This window comes from Brachyistius frenatus, unplaced genomic scaffold (genome assembly GCF_029030835.1).
Source record: "Brachyistius frenatus isolate BFR_SWC_R1_liver_20210118 unplaced genomic scaffold, ASM2903083v1 Contig_129, whole genome shotgun sequence".
Classification (NCBI taxonomy): domain Eukaryota; kingdom Metazoa; phylum Chordata; class Actinopteri; family Embiotocidae; genus Brachyistius; species Brachyistius frenatus.
The window spans coordinates 461,716-484,724 of record NW_027210728.1 but is presented as its reverse complement, the minus strand read 5'-3'; the positions used below and the strand labels follow the sequence as shown (position 1 = coordinate 484,724).

The 23,009-nt window shown below is 43.6% G+C and overlaps 3 protein-coding genes across 7 annotated transcripts in view; 1 reads left to right on the top strand and 2 right to left on the bottom strand.

Annotated features, from left to right (window-relative positions):
- Positions 1 to 2,321: 2,321 nt before the first annotated feature.
- LOC138630127 (olfactomedin-like) lies at positions 2,322 to 11,275 on the bottom strand. 2 transcript variants are annotated; one of them, XM_069714270.1, is made up of 5 exons: positions 11,091 to 11,275; positions 5,644 to 5,802; positions 4,323 to 4,535; positions 3,926 to 4,058; positions 2,322 to 3,420 (listed from the first exon to the last, which is right to left on the bottom strand). In XM_069714270.1, exons 2-5 carry the CDS (start codon positions 5,767 to 5,769, stop codon positions 2,579 to 2,581), a joined length of 1,314 nt encoding a protein of 437 aa, XP_069570371.1. In that variant the 5' UTR covers positions 5,770 to 5,802; positions 11,091 to 11,275; the 3' UTR covers positions 2,322 to 2,578. The 2 variants fall into 2 exon arrangements, with proteins under 2 accessions (XP_069570371.1, XP_069570372.1); XM_069714271.1 differs by lacking the exon at positions 11,091 to 11,275 and adding an exon at positions 5,923 to 6,114.
- Positions 8,777 to 14,859, top strand: LOC138630124 (olfactomedin-4-like). The gene is made up of 7 exons (XM_069714261.1): positions 8,777 to 8,946; positions 9,432 to 9,554; positions 9,632 to 9,850; positions 10,387 to 10,544; positions 12,005 to 12,228; positions 13,680 to 13,848; positions 14,259 to 14,859. The coding sequence occupies exons 1-7, from the start codon at positions 8,893 to 8,895 to the stop codon at positions 14,713 to 14,715; spliced, it is 1,404 nt and encodes a 467-aa protein (XP_069570362.1). The 5' UTR covers positions 8,777 to 8,892; the 3' UTR covers positions 14,716 to 14,859.
- Positions 14,860 to 15,117: 258 nt separating this feature from the next.
- Positions 15,118 to 23,009, bottom strand: part of ndrg4 (NDRG family member 4) — a 58,477-nt gene continuing 50,585 nt past the window's right edge. For 2 of the 4 annotated variants that reach the window (XM_069714262.1, XM_069714264.1), the window contains 5 exons: positions 21,964 to 22,011; positions 21,037 to 21,072; positions 20,834 to 20,885; positions 20,641 to 20,679; positions 15,118 to 18,902 (listed from right to left, as the gene is read on the bottom strand). In XM_069714262.1, coding sequence (XP_069570363.1) covers positions 18,748 to 18,902; positions 20,641 to 20,679; positions 20,834 to 20,885; positions 21,037 to 21,072; positions 21,964 to 22,011 — 330 coding nt within the window. In that variant the 3' untranslated portion in view covers positions 15,118 to 18,747. The remainder of the gene's footprint in view (positions 18,903 to 20,640; positions 20,680 to 20,833; positions 20,886 to 21,036; positions 21,073 to 21,963; positions 22,012 to 23,009) is intronic. The other 2 variants (XM_069714263.1, XM_069714265.1) reach the window with 1 other exon arrangement.

Here is a 23,009-nt window from a genome sequence, read left to right as displayed (position 1 = left end):
ATGGGTAAAGGTCAAGCTGTCAGACGACCATCACGACGTGTCCACAGTCTCTCGATCTACGGTCGAGCCACGGCTTCCTCTTGTCGGAGAGGAAACGTTTCAATTATTCCAGAGGTGTATTTATGTAAGCCCGTCTTGGCCTTGAATCTGATTCTGGCGCTTGATGAAACATTTATATATATATATAATTCCCCCTTTTAGGTGCACCGGCGGAGTATGTTGGATTTTTATTGTTGGACCCCGATCAGAAAGCCGGTCGAACTCGGTGTTGACAGTCTGACTCTGGAGGATGAATTCGAGGGTGCACAACCCTGCGAACGTCAAAGTCTCAGACATTCGGACCCTCGAAACGTTTCGCTCGTTGGCTTCATCGCCGTCGATTTTCTGAAGCGTTTCGAGGGTCCAAACTTCGAGTCCGTGGTGAAATACCACCTCCCGGTGAATCCGGACCATTACTCGACTTATATCTGTGCTGTGAAAGCTGGTGCGAGTTGTACATTTATACCTTGAAGCTCTTATTACGGATCTAGATCTCGATTTAATACTTCAACATTCTCATTTGTATTGTGCTCTGATGGGTGAAGTAGCATTTCTGAGGCGGTTCTCTGTGCAAGAAGGGCTACGTTTCTCTTTTGTGGCCCCTTACGGGGTTAATGTGGTCCTGAGCAGCAACATGAAGCGCAGGTTACCTTATAAACTGCTCAGGTATCAAGACGCCGATCACGTTTCACTTCTGTGAGTGTAGGAATGATGAGAGAGCAGATTTCCAGATAAAACAACACGCCTCTGAAGGTTAACCAAATGTTTCAGTATCCCAGCGTGTCATTACAGAACATGTAGATCCTCCCGGTCCTTCTTTTCCCTGCACAGAAACATGAAATCAGGCGACCGCGTACACGGGAAAGAGCCGACCGTGGAGTTTAGTGCCGAGCCAGCCGGCCGCTGTTCGGCTTCTATAAATCTGCGGGGCAGCGGGTCTGTCATTATGTGAGCATGAGCTTTGGGTGTGTCTGAGAGGCAGCCAGCCAGAAACGGGAAACCAGGCCACAGCAGCAGGGAACATCTGTCCTCCCTGCACTCAGGGTGGGAACACAGCGCCCCCCGGCGGTGGACCACCGGTACGACTACAAACGGTCTCGGTCTCAGTCTCCTCCTGTTCAAAGTTAGTGACACAGCACGGCACTAGTCGGGCTTTATCCATTATTTTAAACGTTTTTTTTTTTTTGTTGTTGTTTTTTTTTTACATCATAAGCACAAACATCAGTGTATCCGGCTTCGCTAGTTCAAATGGAAAAGCAAAAAGGACGAGAAAATATGAATTATTACCATTCACTGATCTAACTATGTGAACGCTGCTTTGATCCTCTCTGAGTGAAAAGGTGAAATAAACGGCCTTTTTCCTTTGATGAAGAAAAAAGTCCCTCAGCTGCATTGGCTGAGGCACAAAAATAAACCAGAGATAATTGAAAATTGCCGCCACTTCTGTCCAACCCTCCGCTGATGTCTCAGCCCTGCAGCGCCCTCTGCTGGTGAATCATCGCATTGCTGTTCCGGTCTTCTTCTTTTTTTTGCATCGAGTTAATTAACAAACTGTCGCGTCGTGTGATCTGTGAGTTTAATACAGTGAGCCGATGAAAATATCATTAAATTTGACTGTCATGTCTGCCGAGCTGAACACAGACTCACATGAGCTGAATATGAATAACTACTAGAACACCTGCATGCTATGATGTCACGTGTATTTATTACAGAACCACATGCACACAAGCTGGTAATTTTACAATATTAAAATAACATTTTCAGCTTTTTCTTGTTATTTGAAGCTTTATTGCATTCTGGGTTACAAAAAAACTTTTTATTTTTTAATTTTTTTATACATATATGATATGATATGATATGATACACCTATGCACCTGTGAACGTCCCAATAGCTTCGACTTGTGGGGTTGAATGTTGCCACAATTTACCAAATCAATTCAATTCCGATTCACGAGGACCCGATTCGATTCGATTTCCGATTCAATTCAATTCCATGTGGATTCAGTAAGTAACGTTTCAATTAAAATACATATTTTGCATGAATATAAAACAGAAATCTCAGTGAACTGATTCTGTAAATTGTTCAAGGATCCCTCTGGCGTAGGGCTTTATTAAAAATATGAATGTTTACATTAAACATAGACCTGGGCAGATGTGGAGGACGCCTCGTTAAATGGTTTCGGAGTTTTCTGGTATTTCACCTCAGTTTTTTTTATATTTTACACACGTCTTTGCTTTCGTTCTGTTTTTTTTTTAATTTATTTTTTTTACTGTCTTCAAAGTTTTTAAATCCGAAATGAATCCGAACGTCCAACGGGCCTTTTTTTTTGTTGTCTTCTCTCGTACCAGATGTCGTGGTTGAAGCTTCTTGCATCCACGGTTTAAGGCCACAGACGGTAAAAGGCACATATCAAAAGCTCGGTCTCAGGATTTTATGATAAACTGATATCAGATTATTCAAGGGAAGACAGATTTAGTTTTAGCCCGACCGTGTGGAATCGTCTTTAAGCGCTCAACGTCCGATGACTTCATCTTCGGATCAGAACCGGGCCTGGTAGGCCAGCAGGTACCCGTCGTTGTACATGTAGATCTGCTTGTTGGTGGGGTTGTAGCTCAGACTGGCCACTCCCTTCGCCACCTTCTCCAGCGGCAGCGCGAGAGAGTTGTCCTCTTGGCCCGTCGCCGTGTCGAAGGCGAAGAAGACCTCCTCGCGGTAGTCGTCGACGTAACGCGTGGCGTACAGCACGCCGCACACCACGAAGGCGTTGCTCACCGCCTTCTTGAACATCCTCGTCTCCCACGTCTGCGACACGTTGAGGGTCTGAGCGTCGGCGTCCCAGACCAGCCGGCTCGCCACGAGGTTACCGTGGTTGCCGACGGTGGCGTAGATGGCCCACAGCCCCGTCTCGTCCGCCTCGATGTCCACGTCGCTGTTCAGCCGGCAGTCGTAGTAGCAGTACGGGAACTTGTTGTTGAAGCCGACTCCGACGCCCGGAAGCGTCGCCCGTTTGACCGAGTTGGTGTTCAGGTCGTAGCGGCAGACGTCGGCGGAGCGGTAGCAGTGGTAGTAGAGCGCCTCGCCGTACAGGACGGCGCTGGGGCCCTCGATGGTGTCGGTGTGGGTGTAGGACGGAGCGAAGGTGAAGTCCTGGTGGTTGGAAGAGGCCATGAAGTCCTGGTAGGACTGGTAGACGCGCAGCGTGTTGCCCCAGATGTTGCCGCTGAGCAGAGGTTGAACCCAGTAGCTGCTCTTCTGCCCCTCGCTGTCCGTCCGGGCCTGTTTGCCCCACGAACCGGAGATGTAGCCCTTACCGTGGGGAACGACCTTCGTGGTGACGGGGTCGCTGATGTTGGTGATGAGGCCCTTCAGGCAGTTCGCGGCTGGAAACACAGTGATGTAGATGTCTAAATCAGATGTTTTCTGCCGGACTACAAACACACGCAGAGGCTGATCGACCGATGAGACACGGGTGGGTTTGAAAAAAAAATGGCGGGAAAATGCACGAAGGCGGGAAGTAGACAAACCAAAATATAAATTAAAAAAAAAAAAAAAAAAACGGGAAGTACAACAAACTAAACTAAAAAGGCAGAACCGTTACATTCACACAAACACACACGTACTTGTCTTTCTATTGTTGTGAGGACACTCACGCATTCCCAGGCCTTTTACCTGAACACTAACTATCACAACTCACCTCAACAGAGTTGCAAAAAAACAGCTTAATGTCCTCACAAAGTGTGTTTGTCCTCATAAATTCATAAATATGGAGACACACACACACACACACACACACACACACACACACACACACACACACACACACACACACACACACACACACACACACACACACACACACACACACACACACACACACACACTTACCTTTGAAGTTTTTGGGGATGGACTTGCAGGACTCGACATTGTTCTTCAGGTAGCGAAGCTTCTCTTTAACAGACTTCATGTTCACTGTGTCTGATGTTTCCATCTTGTTGACGTCTGCACGCAGTTTACCCACCTGACACACACACACACACACACACACACACACACACACACACACACACACACACACACACACACACACACACACACACACACACACACACAGTTACCGTGTATGCATTAAATCCCATTAAATTGAAAAAGTTTCGCAGCTATATTTTTGTTTCCTCATGTTCTCATATTGATTCTCTAAAATGTTTTAATTTAGATGATCTTTTTCTTTCTGTTCATATATCACATTTTTCTCTCGTTCTTTTATTTTCTGTTTGTGCTGCACCTCTTTGGAGAGTCTCTGTGTCTTGGTGTTGTTCAGCTGACTGTGGACGGCACCGACGTCGACCTCCAGCTGGCCGAGCTCCTGGCCCAGCAGGTCCAGGGACAGCAGCGTGTACAGGCCCTGGTGGTGGAGGTACTGGTACGGCTTCAGCCGGGCCGTAAGGTTGGAAATCGAACTCTGGAACTGAGGGAGACGCTGGCTGGAGATATTAACCTGCAACCAAACACAGAGACAACTGAATGGCTGTCATGCTGCAACTCATTTGCCAGTAATAATAAACTAAACTGAACTGAACACGTCTTCAGGATCGATCAGGCAAGAACATTACGCACAGATATAAAACACCAAAAAAGTACTATAAATAAAACAGAGTACATAAAGTAAAACTATTTAAAACAAACTGTTACAGTTGAACATGTGAAACAACGTAAACATTTAAGGTGATGAAGATTTAGGTCACGAGGAGGTTTGTGTCCTGATGTTACCTTTGATTGACCATGCTGGGATCACACTACGTCATACATTTGTCTTTCGCGATGGTAACTCTGTCAGGTCAGACAATGAAAGTGTCTTTGTCGGGAGACGTTACAAGTATGACCCAGACCAACGTTCGCGCACGAGTTCCTGTGTCGTTCTCATTGAATGCATTTTTTCCACGAGTTATCTCGGTTTTGCTGTCGGATCAGTAAGGTAAGGCAAAAAAAAAAAAAAAAAAAAGAAAAAGTGTCACGCGTGCGTCTTTTTGAGTGTTTCTGACTCCTTTGTTGCTAAAAGCAGGATTCTCACGTTCCTCATTTATGAAGTTTAGGTTAGAAGAGTGGTGGTTGCATCCTGCTCCTTCCCTCCCCTGATCTTCCCTTTTTGACTGGTTTTCCCCAAATGATTTCAAAACTAAATAATTGGCTTAAAAACACCAAAATTCAATCAGTAATAGCTTCACGACCGTGAGACTAAAATGAACAACCTAGTTCTCGATGGATCGGAGACAGTCGGGACAATTTTACAACACAGTAAATCAACACCGGGTCAAAGTGGGATTTGGCAAAACTACAGCAGACATACATTTAAAAAAAAAAAAAAAATTTTACTTCTGCCTAATCAGCACTTTTTAAAACAAGTCAGCCACACCGATTTCATTGAACCCGCTCAAAAGCAACTCTACCGAATTTTATGCAACAGAAATGAATCACAACAAATGCTACGCCTGTCTTTATTCACAGTCGTACCGGTGAAGGTGCCACTCTTTCTTCTCCACCTTCCCACACACCATCACCTCTATCCGCATGATCCAAACTGGTGCCGCTCTACTTTTGGTTCCTACCTGCTCCTGGAGCTGGTTCAGAGACCCCTCGCAGGTCTGAACCTGCTGCAGCAACGCCTCGTACTTCAGGGCAGGGAACAACCACATGGTGGAGTTCACCTCGCACACGCACGAGCCCTTCTTCATCTGGCCCGACACCCGCTGGGCCCGGCCGTCATCCTGCAGGAAAACGCGACAAACGTCGATGCTGGGTACGGGAACTAAAGAAGGATAAGGCGCTGTGCAGCGTCGTCCCGCCTTTATCCACCTTTACGCTCAGTTTCCGTTGGTGTAACTCACCGTGGACGTCAGGAGAAGCAGCAGCAGCAGCGGCAGCATGTTCACGGCAGGAGAAATGAAGTTTGCTCTGAAATCAGCACCCTTTCCTCTTCTCTTTTCTCTGACACACTCAATCACAACAAACACACCTTCCGCTGACCGACTTATCGACACCGCTGAGTCACTGCGGCGCCGCCAAACCTCACGTGGATGTGAAACTCCAGAAATGTACAATTTTGAAGTTTCACAACAAGCCAGTGGATTTTTCATTTCCTCTCTTCGTTTACGCGAGCTTTTAATTTCCTTTTGAAAATCTTCAGTCATTTCCTTTGTACTTTTTCAGAAGTGAAAACAGTGAAAAAAAAATGCTTGAATGTAATTCTGAATAATACAAGAAATGCTGCAAAATATCTCTGCACACCTCACACATTCAAGAGATTTTCTTTATATTTACTGTTTTCTAGATTGTAGAACAAAAGTGAAGACTTTGAAATAACATAATAGGAGTTATGTTGTAAATCAAAAAAGTTAAAAAAAATAAAATTATATTACATATTTTAGATTCCTCAAAAGTGGCCACTGTTTGCTCCGAGGACTGCTTCTTACACTTTTGGAGTTTTATTAAGTATTCAAGGAAAAACTTTACCAGCAGTATCAAGCCAAAGCGTGTAATACACCCGTCGTTCCAGCAGGGGATATTGTGTCTTTCATAAAGGCACAAGGTTTGGACCCATAGGCTTAACTCCAGACACGAGAGTAAAAGTATTTTAGACAGACAAAAAAGAAAGCGTAAAATAGACACGCCGGTCGACTACAGCAAAACGTGAGATAGCCACGCTTTTGGGTTGTCTAGGCGTGAAAGTTACACGCTTTGAAAGCGTGAAACTTACAAGCATGTAAATACGCAGAGTAACTCACAAACACTAAGAAAAACCGGTGGAACGAGGCGTCACGAAAGACAACAACGATCTCACACAGAAGGTAAGAAAGACGCAGACTTTCTACACATGAAGACGGCGAAATAATTAAACACAGGTGGAAACAATCAGCTTTTACTTAAACAGGATTTAAACCCAGGACTTTAACTTGTCATTGAGTATTTTTTTTACAGTGTTTTTCTTTAATATATATACTTTTATCAAAGTAAATAATGTAATTTTTCCACTGCTGATTACTAGCCTGGCTCCGACGGGCATATTACATCCACATGCACATAAGTCAGGTAACACTACTTGTTAGTAGGATCTCCTGTCTGAAGCAGGATTAGCAGCTTTATCTGGTTGATTTACTAATACAACTTTAAGCTGTGGTTTACAGGACGTTATGCAAGTGTGGTGCAATCCGGGAAATCTCACTGTGGTTTTTATTTGGTTAAACATAAATGCCTCGCTTGCAGAAACCAGTGGTTCAAGTCAGAAAACCAAAATATTCGGAATACTGCATAAGAATCATGGTACGACACGAGCAGCAGCATCCTTCAAAATTCAAACAATCATCATTTCTGGGTTAAATAGTTCTTAATTGGCAGAGGAATGATGATACCTCAAATATCTGCAAGACAGTTCAATAAATTTCACGTTTTCATCTCTGAATCGATGTGGAATTTCACTGCAGAGAGGCCACTTTCTGTTCCTGAATCCTGTCACCACATTGTTGTAGTGCACTGGTTTAAACTCACAAAAGAAGCCCGTGTTCGTCACCGCTTCCCCTCGTAGTTTCCCATCAAACGTGTCATGGTCTGTTATTGAAATTCAGCTTTTCTAATGTGTTATATAACCCATCTACAATCTGATTTAAATCATTTTTGAAGAAAATGGTGACTTGTTGATGATTTTGGAAATGAACTCAACTGTAAGGTTTAGAAGGGTTTGTTCTTCACTGAAGTCCTCTGTTTTACTTTTAAAAAAATTAAAAAAATAAAGTTCTCTCCTGTTCTTCCTGTGTTATTTACTGTATTTTCAGACTTGATGTTAAGAGTTCCTTTGCTGAAAAGGGTTTTGCACACAATGACATTGATGCACACGAAGAAAAAAATCCTCGACAATGAGACGCAACATGCATTAAAAACTACAGATAATCGTGCAGCCAAACTTAATTTAAATATTTTCCTTTTAAGCTACTTCTGTACATCTCAGCATAATTATCAGTATTTTCTTTTCATCCTTAAAGCTGCATTAATGGAGCGTTTTGGTTAATAAGGTGACGCAGAACCAGCTGAAAACACATTATTATATTTGGGAAGTGATGGATGGCTTTGATATGGACGTCAATTTTTACATGTAAACCTCTTCAGGGCATATTCTTCTAAATTTTAAAATGTTATCCTCTTGTTTCTTGCTTATCTGTAAAGACAACATCTAATGCCTGTATGTCGATTCCCTGCAGGAAGGCTCCGTCCTTCTTTTGCCATTTAAGAACAGAACGTTTTGGACAGATTGTAAAGCCCCTTCAGTGTAATTAGTGATATTAAACAATATAAATAAAACTGACTTGACTTGGTTGTATTCAGTCACAATGACTTCTTTCAGCAGGATTTTGCCACATTGTTTTTGAATAGTTTGACGAATATTACGAAAGGTGTTGACTTGGACTCTAAATTCCCCAAATCTTCTGCATCTGTTGGATAAAACAAGAAGTGCATTCTGCAATGACATCAATTCACAATTTACATGATTTGCAGGAAACATCTTGAATTGTTTTTGCAACACATGGGGAACCGACAAAATATTAGGCTGCTGGTTTTTCCCATCACTGACTTTAAGGCGGTACTGTTCAGGTTTGAAGGACTTTTACTGAAGACCCATCAGCTAAATTTCTATTCTTTATCGGGTCAGAAATTTCCCGCTTTGACAGCAATCCCAACCGCAAAGAGGAAGTGAAGCGTGAGGGACACAAATAGGTTGGTGAGAGTGTTCACAAGTCAGAGGCTGCTGCTGCTGTTCGAAGTGTGTTCGGAGACGGTTTTCATTTCTCTCTGCTCTCTGATCCACCATGAAGCTGTCTGTGATCGTTCCACTGTGTGCTCTGTTCACCTTCACAAAGCAGGTAAGAAACACTGACAGCTGTCCTTCATTCAACCCTTTGAACCCGAAGCTAATTTCAGGGTAATTTCACTGCCTTCACTTTTAAGCTTATAACTCGGTCACTACAGGGGCGAACCATTCATGCTGTATCTTTTTTTTTTTTTTTTCAGAACAGTCTTGCCCATCCAGATCTTACATCATTTGATTTGATAATACTTACAGATCTTTAAAATTAACTTTTATATCAAGGTAAAAAAAATAAATATCTTGGTCTAATGAATTTTTTTTTTTTTTTTTTTTAAACCTGTATCTCACCATAGAAGGCTGGCAGTAGAGATATCTTTTTATAATTGTGTAGAGGAGATTGTCTGAAATCCGTCGATATCTGAACCATGTTTGAGAGACACTCTATGGTTTAGCAAATGTCATTGTTTTATTTAGTTAAACGACTTTAATCAGCTCATTTTGAGCATTTCCACCCAATGCGTTTGATCTTTTTGATTTCAGGCAGCTTCACCTGACAAGTGCGTGTGCGAGGTGAGTAACTCGGAGCAGCACTTCCCTCACAGCAAACTCGAAACGGTGGAGGACAAAGCATCCAGCTGCAACAGCAACACCACCCCACAGAAGGTAACTCGTCCCGTTACCTCCTGCACGTCCGCGTTGACGCCAACTGTTGCGTAACCGCCGCTGTCCCGCCGCTGCAGAGTCTGGAGCTGGAGATCCTGCTGCTGGGTTTGGATCGGCGTCTGCCCCAGCTGGAGGAGGACGTGTCGATACTGGAGAGGGAGGACGACGGGGATCTGTACGGAGTCCTCAGCATGTACGTGATCGAGAACGAAATCGCGGCGATCCGGCAGCTGATCGACAAGCTCAACAGCACCACCCGGGAACACCAGATCCTCACTGAAAAGACCACCCGGCAGGTAGGTTCACCGTCGCATGCCCGCTCTGCTGTCCCTCAACGATCGTCATATGTAAATCTGCAGACGATGTGACAATGTAGAAACTAATCTTTCTGCCTTTTAAAGTCTTGTTTTCTGCCCCTTCGCCTTTATCAGGTCACGTCTGAAGCCCACTCTGCCTCCCTTCAACCCGGTACAGCAAAACGTGAGATAGTTACGCCTGCCGCTGTCTAGGCGTGAAAGTTACACGTTTTTCTGTAGCGGACAAAAATGAAACCTGCTGCATGTTTTAAGCCATGTGATTTACAGAAAAATTTAACTTTTTGTAAAAACACAAGGTTGGGGTTAGGAAAAAAAAAACATGGTAGACGGCCCAAAGCTTGGCTATTTCACGTTTTGCTGTCGTCGACGGGCGTGTCTATTTCACGCTGCGCCGTGATCCTGGGTCGTTCCCTCGCGTACATTTTTTTTTTTAATCAATTTACCATGTGACCAACGAGTCATTAAAACATCTGTGTTGTTTTGATTGAACATTTGTGACGTCTGCTGTCTCTCAGCTGGAGGACATCGGTACAGAGATGCAGCAGCTGGAGAAGTTCGACACCCAACAGCTGGTGAAGAGACAACAAGCCAACCAGCATCTGAGGAGAGACCTGACCCGGTGCAGGAACGAACACCACCTCAACGCCTCGACCGCTCCGCCTCCACCCGGCAAGTCCCAAACCACCGAAAAGGAAGAGACGCTTGATATTTTACCGAAGCAAAATCCAGACCTTGCAGAAGACCTCTTAAGCTTTTCTGTATATAATGTTACGGTGTCGGACGATCATGTAAATTGTGCTGACAGTTTCAAATATTTATGTAAGCATATGGAGTAATTCCCGTCAGAAAAAAGCTCAGGCTTAAGACTGCTCCTAACACTCAGTTCTCACTTAGATATCTCATCACAGACTTCCATATATGGTCATATCCTGCAGGTACAGTCACAGACTTCCATATATGGTCATATCCTGCAGGTACAGTCACAGACTTCCATATATGGTCATATCCCGCAGGTACAGCGCGCCACATACTCGTACTGTCTATAATACCATAAGCAGGTATGCTTAAGTCAAGATATTCTAAACCTAAAAGCCTGTCAAACTACAATCTACTGAATTTTCTACTCGTCAAAAAGGGCATTGATAGAAAACATTTTAAATACAGCTTGTGATTAAAAGACTAAATCCACCCATAAGCAGAAAATAAGGAAGATATTTACCAAACTTCCTGCCGTAGTCTTTGTGTCTGTGGATGTTTGTGCTCTCCACTCTCATATTTCCAGTCAGACTTGGTCTCAAACCTGTAAAGATGGATTTGAAAACCTGCCATTTCCAATCAAGACTGATAAATTATCTTAGTTAGTAGGTTAGTTTTCTTTTTGACACTGGCAAGAAGTTGAGGCCTGTGAGGTAACAAGCACTGTATGCTTCCTGTAAGTTAGCCAATCACAGGAAAGTGGGCTTTTAGGGAGGGGGGCCTTAAAGAAACAGGAAATAAAACCATAGATTGTATATAAAAGGGGCTTCTGGGTCTAAAAACTGAGGGCAGTGCAATATCACCGAGGGCCACTAGGGGTTGGCTCCAAAAATACTCCTATAAACTCCCATTGAACTGCTCTAATGAAAGTCAATATATTTTTTCCAAGACAATTTGGTGTTGGCCCGCTGAAGTTACTCCTTCTTATTCGTTTTCTGGTGGTTCGTCTGAAAATAATCCGTCATAAATTCTAAATTAGGTCCAAAAAGTGGTATTTTTAGGGGCGTTTCTGTTTAATTAGAAGGGCTGTGGTGCAGTCAGGTTTCTGCTGTAGGTGGGCGGAGCCTAGTGTCCTCAGGTTCCCAATCAGATCAAGTCAGATCCCCAGTTGCTCGTCCCCAGCGTCCAAACTCGAGGATTCAAAGCGGCAGATGGAGGATGAACTGAAGGGCTGCAAAATGGAGCCCTATAAGTTCAATAGTGATTTTTCTTGACTGTGAATTGTGCAAATGGTGGTGTCCCAGAAAAAAAAAGAAAAATAAAAAAAATGAAATTAGCACAATAAGTCTACTTTGATTTAAAGGAAAATTACACCAACATCATTCGGTTGTCTGCACCACAAAGTGATTAATTTGACATTTCCCCCCCCCCAGGTAGCTGCCCCCACGGTCAGTTTCTGAACATCACCGGGCCGAGGATCTACACAGCAGGAGAGTATCCTGGCTCATACAAGTACGGAGCTTGGGGCCGCGATCCCACACCCGAGGCCGGGAAGGAGAGCTGGTACTGGATGGTAATGATGACCTCGGGCAACAAATACGCCCACTACGTCCGCCTCTACTCCAGCCTGAGCTCCCTCATCGTTGGGGTCAGCGTCCCGGGTAAGAAATCGACGTCATTAGTCACTAAAATGCCAAAGAAAACATTTCGGAACTTTTATGATGAGCAGATGAGGCGTAAATTGCTTCTTGAAGACAGCAGCTGAGTCAATCTTCCTCGATAGGTTCCTCCAACATTTCATTAGTTATATTTTTGATGCAACCCTTCTGACGTCTCCTGCCAGTCTGAGCAACTCAACCTCAAAGCCACTGGTTTGTAGATATAAATCATTAAAAAGCTAAATTCAATATATGAACCAATTTTAAAGACGATGAAGAAGGCTGAAAAATGTGAAAAAACAACTGGACGCTGTAGTTTCTCCAAAACATTGCTAACAAACTGAAAAGTGCATTTCTTGGGGACTATTTTCTGTAGAGGACTCGTACACATTTGGCAGCAGACAATGCACTGTATGTATCGGACCTGGGGTCTCCAACCAGAAGCTCGCGAGCTACTAGTTTGAGTATGTATGTGTTGAGCGTCAATTTGTTACCGTTCACGTAAAAGAAGCTTATTCAGCGGGTTTTGGGTGGAGCTCAGCTATGTGAAGAAATGTGAATGAAAAACACGAGTAGCTCTCAGACACTTTCATTTTGTCAAAGTAGATCTCAGAGGATGGTTGGAAGCTCCTGCTATAAACGCAGCTTCCAGGTCTGTAAAATAAGGCAAATGCGGAAGCGCTTTAAACTGCAATAGCACCGAGGGCCACTAGGGGTCGGCTCCAAAACGGCTCTGGCTCCATAGACGACCATTCAACTTGTCTCATGAAATACAAAAGTCAAGAAATTTTTTCCGCGAATCATTATGGTGTCATTCGCTTAAGTCACTCCTTCTTACTGGTTTTCTGGCCGTCCATCTGAAAATAATCCTGTCTTTAATTAGGAAGTAAACCTCAAAAAGCTATAATTTTGGGGGCGTGTCCGTTTGATTGACAGGTCTGTGCTGCAGTCAGGTTTTCACTATCGGTGGGCGGGGCAGTGTCCTCGGGTTCCCAATCAGATCGAGTCAGAGTCGCTCCTCACCAGCTCGTCCAAAAATGTTCATCTTTGGCTCCATAATATTAAGACGGCGGCGGCTCAAATTCCGAACTCAAAGATTCAGACCTGAAGTTTACAACTGTTAGTTGTCCTTTGGTCAAAATAAGCTCCAGTGTGTGTTTACGGTAATTAACGAACACGTGGCAGTGAAATTTTTATAGCAGTTTTTGGGCAATACTGGAGCTCAAATGAGCAAAGAAGCAGGGATGGAACTATTAGTGAAAAATTAGACTTGGATAAAAATACTGCTACTTTTTTTTTTTAATTTTAGCTTGGAAAAAGTAGAATTTGTTGCATTATTAAGTCTCATCTGCAAACACAGAGACAATACAAGGATAAAGTGAGTGTTGGTTTTGGTTTTTTTTTCATGGATTATATTTTCCTCCTCCTCCTCCTCCTCCTCCTCCTCCTCCCAGGTAACGTCCAGATCAGCCCCTCTAACCCGACCACCAACACCATCCAGGGTCCAAATGTGGTTCTGTACGGATCGGGCTTGTACTACAACTGTTACAACATGGATGCTGTTTGTCGGTTCAACCTCACCACCAAAAGTGTCACCACCGTAAAACTCCCGACAGGCACCAGGTGGATTTACTCAACTTTGTCTTTAAGAAGATTTAAATCTAAAATGAATCAACTAAATCTACCCCCCCCCCAAAAAAAAAAATATGATGACATTTTATAGACAATCATAAATGCTGTTTTTTTTTTAAAATTTATATAGAGAACATAATAAATGTTGATTTCAGGGGCAAAATCACAGCAGATCAGATCGAATCCCAGAAAAATCAACATTTGTCAGTATGATATTTAAAAAAAAAAAAAATCTGTGGGCTCAGTTTGCCTTGTATTCACATTTTAAGACTATACAGCTCATATGTGGGCCTGTAGACGTGAGGCGAAACCAAAATATATATATATTTATATATATATATTTGAAATAGTTTTATTGTTTTCAGGTGTAAAACATCACTTCTCTCCTCTGTTTCCTGCAGGTACAACTCAAAGGGAAACTTCTGCCACCTGGATGAATGCTACCCGTACACCGACGTGGACCTGGCCACAGACGAGTCCGGCGTCTGGGTCATCTACACCACCAACAGCGACTTCGGCAACCTGGTGATCTCCAAGGTGTTGGAGGGACAGCCGCCGGAGCTCGGCCGCACCTGGCGCACTTCGGTGTACAAGCACGGCGTGACCAACGCCTTCGTGGCCTGCGGCGTGCTCTACGCGACGCGCTACGTCAGCAAAGACGTGGAGCAGATCTTTTATTCGTTCGACACCGCCACGGGGAAGGAGAGGTTCGACGTCGGCATCTTCATGAGCAAGATGTCGCCCAACATTTACTCTCTGAACTACAGTCCCGTGGATCAGATGCTGCACGTCTACTCCGACTCCTTCATGGTCTCCTACAAGGTTTTGTTCGAGAGGACGTCGGAAAATTTGCTTTAAAAGTCTGCATCTAAACAGTCCTTCCACCTCGACCAAAAATCAGCGAGAAGCACTGAGGCGGCGTGAAATTACATTCATGGTCAATTCACACAGTAAATTCAGCATTATGTGCATTTTAAATCTTGTCTTTCTTTTCCACTTTCTAACTTCAATAAATTCATTTTGTTAAATTTTGCTGTGGTTCGAGGGTTCATAACGGCCGTTCGCAAACCAACGGGCGACGTCGCTGCTGGTGGCCGCTTGGGTCCGTCGCAAATGCAAATGCGCGGGAACCACTGGTCTCAAAAACACGTATAACTCAGCTGATGAAACCCATGAAAGTTGTTTCTTCTACCTGCTGAATAATCTCTGAACTTTCTTATTATAGCAGCTCTATAGGAACAAAACCATCCGACACTCCTCGACTTCTGACGTAAAGTCTTTTATTTCTTACTTGTTACTTGATCAGTACATGGACAGAGACAGCTTTACTTTGTTTATGTATTTATATATCATATATTTAAACTTTACAAGTACACGTCTGAATGACAACAAAGCAGGTAAGAGTCCTTCTACTGTCGTGAATAGAAACAAGCTCACAGGGAAGACTCCCACAATATGAAACAATCCAAACAAGAAAAAAACAAACCAAAAAATAAAGAACTTATTGCTGAATACAAATCAATCATAATGGCAGTAGTAAGAAGAAGAAGAAGAAGAAGAAGAAGAATAGTAGTAACACATGATCAATATCATTATATCAAGATGAGGTTACACCCTATTGTTGCCTATAAAAAAAAACTCAAGAGGGAAGAGGGAACAGAAATGTGTTTTTCTCACAATACAGTAGTGTTAAGAGTGTTTGGTTCAGGTAACCTGCTCTATAAATAAAAAGTATCTACAAGTGCAATGAGGACCAAGGTCTGTACTGAAAACCACCATTTAAAGACCTTGAAGAGGAAAGATAAGGATAAGGAGGAGGAGGATGAAGAGGAGGAAGGAGCTAGTTTTTTTTTTTTTTTTTTTTTTGTACAGGGTTAAAAATGTCAAAGACGTAGAGGGCTGAAGAAGAGGAAGTGCAAAAAAAACCTCATAGTGAAGTGGTTTCTGGGAGGACGAGGGGTAATAGGTCGACAATACTGTACAGCACTTCAAAAAGGGAAGAGATACATTCAGGACCCCCCCCTCCCCCCCCAACACAGGCAGTTTGAGTAGAAGTCGCGTAGGAGGAAAGTGTAGACGGCAGAAAATAGCTTCGCGAGTCGAGAGTCGTCGATGTGGTTTTCGGGCGATGAGGCGTTCGATCCGATCTCTTTTTCCCCACGTTTTTTTTTTTTTTTTTTTTTTTCAAAACCGTTATTGAATATTTTCAAAACTGTGAATCTCTCCAGCTTTCGGCCGGTTCACATTCGTCCCCCTTAACGTTCATGCATTCACTCGTTTTGCTAAAGTTTCAGGGTCAGAATCTCTCTCCGCGATTTCGTAAACGAACCTTTTTAAAAAAAAAAAAAAAAAATAGAAGATAAAAAGCTCATCCTCCAACCGGTCCGTTGCTCTCTGGGGCCCCCTGGTGCTCAGAAGCGTGACACTACATCTCTCACAAAGTGACTTCAGCTGATAGCCCTTTAGGGTGCGACCGGGTTTGCCTGTGAGAGCCGGGGCACCTTGTGATTATTATTTGTTTTTGTTTTTTTTAGGGGGTGGCTGGGGTTTGCCCTACATTCTGAGCTTGGAGCCCAAATGGCGCCAAAAAAGCCCCGCCCCTTACAGGCCGCCGCAGGAAAAGCGCACACCTCAGCGATTGGTAGCTACGCCCCTTTTTGACGAAGGGGACCAAAGGGTTTTTGTTTTTTTTAAAGTTTTTCTTGTAAAACTGAAAGAAGGTGGCTATGGTACATGAATGCTGTACATTAATAAACTAAAAAAAAAAAAAAAGAAGAAAAGAAACAGGGGACCCCCCCCCCCCTATCTCCGATCACCATCCGAGAGGTCCAGAATCACAGCAGACAACAGCACACAGCGTCACTAGTCTAATACTACACTTAAATACGCACTATATGCACTATACTGGTGAGATTACGGTTACACAGCACACAAACTGACCAATGGATTCCTCCTTTCTGCGTTTTTTGGGCGTTTTTTCCGTTACAAAACCCAGCCCACGCAGCTTTCGTTTCAGTAGGTGTGTGAAAATGTGTGTGTGTGTGTGTGTGTGTGTGCTTGGTTGTGAATAATGTGTGTGTGTGTGTGTGTGTGTGTGTGTGTGTGTAGCTTTGGTATATCCACGGAGAGGGGCTGGGCGCTGTAAAGGAGTTTCTTTGGCGCCGACCCCGATCGGTGAGCTCGTGGGGTCGGCCTGGTCCTGCCTCGGTTTCCCCCCCCCCCCCTCCACCCCCCACACACCTCTGGTCTGGTTTGGTTTGGGTCAGAGTGTGATTGTCACATTAGAGACCACAAAGAGCCGACTACGGCCAGAACCACATCCATGCACACTGCGGCTACAGACTGACGATCCCCGGCTCTATTTAAGGAGCCGGCGTGTTGGGTGCTAATGAATAAATGCCCTAAAAACTAGATACTACTCAGATACTAGAATGCCCTAAGATTACTTGTTACATTCACATGCATATACGTGTTCATAAATACTTCTTCTAGCCTATAATCATGGGGTGGATTGTCTTAGAAATGTTAGTATGACACACAGTTTAACGCTGCACTCAGTAACGCTGCACTAATGTGCCTCCAAATGGCAAGAATGGGGAAACATGTTTTGTTTTTTTGGACTCGAATCACCAAATATTTCGTCGTGACGTTTGACGCTAAACAGCTCCAGATCGTCGTCATTGGAAAAAGCGCTCCGAAGGGAAAAATTCATGTTATTGTTATAGAAAAAGCACTAAAAGCAGATGACACTCCCTGGTGGTGTCGTGGCTCGGGTGCAGCGCGGACTGCGTGTGATTTCCTGTCAGATTGCGTCTCAGATACTAACGATCCAGAATAAAGCTGGGTTAGTAACAGCTTACAAAAAAAAGGAAAAGAAAAAAGAAAAGGCGTTTGCGATGACAGCGTCGGTCCGTCCGTAACGTTATAAACCTGTATGCAGACGACGTCGCTCCCCCCCCCCCCCTCCCCCAATTGTAATTTACAGTTTGGATATAAAATCTGACCCGAGTGCAGCTTTAAATCGGCGCGGCGTGCTCTAGCTATGCTCTAAACGAAGCTAACAAATCCTCTCTAAGCACTACGGGTGCACTCGGGGACGACGGGCTGCGTCCTGCCGTCCGTCGGGACAAATTCTGGACGGGCTCACGGAGAGAGAGAGAGAGAGAGAGAGAGAGAGAGAGAGAACCGTCCTTTACGAACATCACGGAGACAGATACTTACAATTTGTCCCCCTCCTCCCCCCGCCCCCACCGCCCCCCCCCCTCATGGGTGACACTGTTTTCATCACGGCGCCCCCTAAAAGCTCCGTTTTCGTCGCCGTGTCCGTCGCTTTCACCGTCAGATATTATCAGCAGCTGTTTACGGCGTACTGCCGTGTGTGTTGGGTCACTTCATTTTGTGTTTTTTGTGTGTGTGTGTGTGGGGGGGGTGGGGGGGGGGGTTTGGTTTAAACAGGGCGCAGGCAAAGAATGAGGAGACACTTAGCAAACACAAGAATGACACATCAAGAACAAAAAAACAGTTGCTCAAATCTTTAAGTGCTGCGCGAAGGAGGGAAGCTGAGGTGGATATCGAAAGGTGTTTAGTAGCAATACGTGTGGTATTTTACAGCGGAGGAGGGAAGAAGACGGCGGACAGGAGGGACCTGGAGGGAGACAGGTGAAGACAGAGAGAGCCGTCTTCACCGCATCTGGGAGCTTTACCTTCCCGTCGCTGTCATGGCGACGCCCTCTGAACAGCCTGACCGCCTCTCTCTCTCTCTCTCTCTCTCTCTCTCGCCTTCGACCCTCGTCCCGTTACCCGCCATCACAACTTCCTGTCTCTCTCCGTCCCTCTATCCCCCTCCCCCCCCTCCCCTCTCTTCCCTCCCCTCTTTTCGGAGGGGCCCACTCAGCAGGACACCTCCATGGTCTGGGTGACCGGCCCGACTCCCTCGGTGCTGTCGGAGTGGGTGCAGGCCCGGGAGCGCGACCCGTCGATGGAGCTGGCGCTGGTCAGGGAGGCCGTCCTGGAGCGAACCAGGCGGGTCATACTGGCCGAGGGCACTGGGAGGGAAGAGGGTGAGGGGGTTGAGGAGGGGGCGTTGGGAGAGTTGAGGGGGGGTTGGGGGGGGAGAGAGGAAAAGCAGAAGAATTTAACATCATGTTATGTCAAATAAAAGACGTGCAATCAGTTGATGCTGAGGAGATGTAGGGAGTTACATGCTCGCGTGGATAACTGAAGAGCCCCCGTCTCTGGAGCTGGTGAGGGAAAGCAGCTGATTGGCTCATACGACGGCCGTGAAAGGTTGAGGGTGTTAGAAGAAGCTGTAGATATGTCTACGCAGAGACATATTGTCAGCACCATGCACTGAGGCTCGCTTTGTTTTACTCAAAGCTCAATTTCTCTGCGGGAACATTAAATCATTTGTTCGCTACCGATTCGTGAATAATTTGCATTCGAACAATTGACGTTGAAAGGAAACGGTTTTGTCAATTGCTGTTAAAACCTTATTTATATCTTAGATCATTGGAACTAGCCAGTAAAAGGTCACTTTAGGTGTCACGGTTAAGTGTTTCCATACAGCTGTAATTTTTTATTCTTTGCCTCAAATCTGCATTAATTTATTTTGGCCCCCTTGAGGGCAACGCAACAAGCCAGGAAAAAAAAAAAAAAACTTACGTACGTTATTATTATTGCCGTACAAAGCTGTCACGCTGAAAAATGTTTGCACCAACCGTTGCTTAGTTACACATTTAGCACATAACAGGCGAAGTCGTGTACAAATTCATGTTTAATACTTACTTTCTGTTTAGCTCTGTTTTGGTCTCCACCACCTCCAGAGAAAAAATATCTGCCTTTGATCCAATACCTTCACCAGCTAGTTGATCAAATTTGTCTTTCACTGAGTTTTGTGTGGCTCTAAGTTGTTTTGGTGAAATTTACTTCCTGCTGCAGTAAATACGAGTACAAGTTGCTAGCCGGAAAAAAAAACAACAACAAAAAAAATAAGCTAAAAGATGCTAAAACAAGAAGATCTGCAGATTTGGTAATAATCATCTTTGGGTTTCTCCGCTCTTTTCCAATTATTAATTAAGATATTTTACAAACATTTATTAGCGCAGCTTTAAAAGGCTGACAATGCTGAATTAAGTTAATTTTGTCAGAGAGGAATAAATGGGAATAAAACTCGGCAAAAACATTCAATATCTGAGCATGAAAACTGACTTTTTAAATAAAAGTAGTTTAGTAACTAAAGTCAAGTTAATGCTCATTTTTTAGCTTCATTACGAACGACACACGTCCACATCAATCAGAGTTTTTTTGTCCAACAAAAACCTTAAACCGGGTGCTCAGCGGTAAAACTTTAGTCTCAACATTTTATATATTTCTAATTAGCTTTTTTTAAAAATTCATTTAAAGACGTGGTGATTTGTGGTGAACTTAGTGTATAACAAGGCTTTTGCTCAAAGCTAGCTGGACGCCATGCAAAGAGCAATATTGGAGATGAAATGGTAAAGGAATGGGGGGGAGGGGGAGAAGTAAGGGCAGTTTATTTTTCCTTTATAGGAAAAATCATCTTTGATAAAAGAAAGATGGGGTTATAATGCCCTTTGGATAATTAAAAGAAAATCAGAAATGAGAGCAAAAGTAAAGTTTTTTTTTTTTTTTCAATCACAGCCCAAAAAAAAATATTGTAGTCATAACCAAATGAAATTTAAAAAAAGGAAATTTTCAAAATGCCAACGTCATCGAACAAGGGCAGCAATAAGAGGTCAGAGGTGAACGGGGAGGAGGAAGTACCTGGCCCTCCACTCAACCTCCGATCCTTCACATAAGCGACTGAGAGAACGGGGCAAGGAAGACAGAGGGCAAGATTAACACAACTCATGTCCCTCTGCATCGAATACATCACAACACACTCACTGCTACTGCTTTCTCCTGAAATAGCTTTTGAATAGAAAATGACGAAAAACAAAAAGCGGTGGATACTTACTGTAGCCCATTCCCTGCAGGAAATACTTGAAGGCTTCGGTCAGCTTGCCGGGCTGGAAACAAACAACAGGTCGGGGTTTATATGTCACTCGGTTTTGGAACAAAACGTGTTAAATGTGGATGATTTTTTTTAAATTTTCCCCCTAATTTTTGAATGGCAGTCTGTCGATGGTGCCAGGCTGTTTGTTTGTTTGTTTGTGTTACCTGTGTGAGCTGGGGAAGTCCACCAGAGTCAGCCATCTGCCATCACAGGAAGGAGAGAGCGGCCATTAAACCAAACGGAGAACAGCTCCCATCTACGAAGAGCAACGCTACACCTTCTGTTTTTACTGCTTTCTGTTAACTGACATCTCTTCTTCTGATATTGGTCTTTTTTTTTTAAAAATAAATAAAAATAATGGACAAATCATTATGAAACAATATGACCCTTGGAGGGACCAAAGTTGCATCTCTTTGGCTGTTTTGTGTCTCTGGGGTTGTGTTGTGTGTCTTTAGGGTCATTTGGCAGGTTTTGTTGTGGTCATCTTCTGTCTCTTTGTTGTTATTTTGCACCTCTTTATGGTCCTTTAGCATTTTGTTTCTGCTTGTTTTACGCTGATGTTGTTGTTTTGCGTCTGTGGACGTGTTTCCACCTCGTGGTTGGTGCGTGTCTTTCGGTGTTGTGTTGCGTCTTTCTGTGTTCGTTTAGCGTCTCTTGTGTCTCTTTGCGGTCATGTTGTTGTATAAAGTATACTATCTGAAAATAAAACAACCACTGAACAACTAAACTCAAAATATTTCCCGTATTGAACTTTATTTTTCAATCAATTTAGATGTGTTCTTTTTTTAGTTCAGTTTCAGCCTCGAAATGATCGTGTTGGGTTGTTGCAGAAATACGAATGCGCCTGCTGCTTCCACTTAATAAGTATGTTACAAAAGCAAAAGGCTCGTTTGTTGACAAGAGACAGAATCCATTTGGTTCTTACGAGTCAGTCTAGTCTCATTTCTTGTGCTTAAAAAAATGCGCCAAAAAGCTCCTTTTTTTTGTATTAACTCATCAAACACTTCAAAGTAAAACTAGACTTTCCATCTCTGCTGATGACCAAACTGACTTTATATGTTTCTGTAGGTGAGTTGAGGATTCACAGTTACCTTTAGGAAGGTGGTGTTGGTTGGGTCCAGTTTGGAGTTGCACTCGACCTAGAAGACAAAAACCGAAAGCAGCAGGTTGAATTGAATGAGCCAGAAAAAGGTGCAGCGACAAGAAACCTGTAAGAGAAGCTGCCTTTATTTCACTACATTTGACTTTGTGTGTTCCTCAACATGACAAGAACGTCCACTGCTATGCTGATGATACGCAACTCTATCTATACAACCTCAGTGAGAACCTTTTAAATACTTTTTGTATGCGAAGGGAAAATATATATCCATGAGGAAAACACAGAACGTTTATGACGTAAGCTTTTTAAAAATTTTTTTATATAGTCTCAAAACTGGCTCCATAAATGTGTTTTTGCATCAAATGACAGGTTTTCCACCGCCAGGCAGCAGGAAGGGCCGCCGGTTTACATTTGAATTTATTTTCGCACTTTTCAAAATAAAATTACCAAGTGCTTTTCAAAATAATAATAATAATTAAAAAAAAGGTCAAAATAAAAACAATTGAAAACAGTTTAAAAGTTGTACACGACTGAGAAAAGAAATGTGGAAGAAAAAGGAGTTAGAGAATAAAGATAATCAATACTGTAAGGATCAGGAGAGTCTCTATAAAAATAGATTTTGAGAAGTGCTTGAAGAGATGAAGGAATAATTCAGGTGATTTAAAGGATTGAAAGTACATTTCAGAGCATAAACGCTGTAACGGCACACTGATGGTCATATGTACAGTATGGTCTGTATGTGGAGACTATATTAGTGTGTGTGTGTGTGTGTGTGTGTGTGTGTGTGTGTGTGTGTGTGTGTGTGTGTGTGTGTGTGTGTGTGTGTGTGTGTGACTGACCCAGATACCGCAGTCTGCTGCAGAGATGAGTCACTCCAACAGGATGAGACTCAGCCGCAGTGCGCACACACACACACACACACACACACACACACACACACACACACACACACACACACACACACACACACACACACAGTAGACAGATGTGCACAGATACACACACACACACACACACACACACACACACACACACACA

Excerpts from the sequence above, each read along its gene's own strand:
- LOC138630127 (XM_069714271.1), bottom strand. The coding sequence starts at position 5,961 with ATGCTGCCGCTGCTGCTGCTGCTTCTCCTGACGTCCACG. Across the intron at positions 4,536-5,643 it reads TGAACCAGCTCCAGGAGCAG|GTTAATATCTCCAGCCAGCG; the intron begins GTAGGAACCAAA and ends GTTTGGTTGCAG. Across the intron at positions 4,059-4,322 it reads CACAGAGACTCTCCAAAGAG|GTGGGTAAACTGCGTGCAGA; the intron begins GTGCAGCACAAA and ends TGTGTGTGTCAG.
- LOC138630124 (XM_069714261.1), top strand. The coding sequence starts at position 8,893 with ATGAAGCTGTCTGTGATCGTTCCACTGTGTGCTCTGTTCACCTTCACA. Across the intron at positions 8,947-9,431 it reads TGTTCACCTTCACAAAGCAG|GCAGCTTCACCTGACAAGTG; the intron begins GTAAGAAACACT and ends TTTTGATTTCAG. Across the intron at positions 12,229-13,679 it reads CGTTGGGGTCAGCGTCCCGG|GTAACGTCCAGATCAGCCCC; the intron begins GTAAGAAATCGA and ends TCCTCCTCCCAG.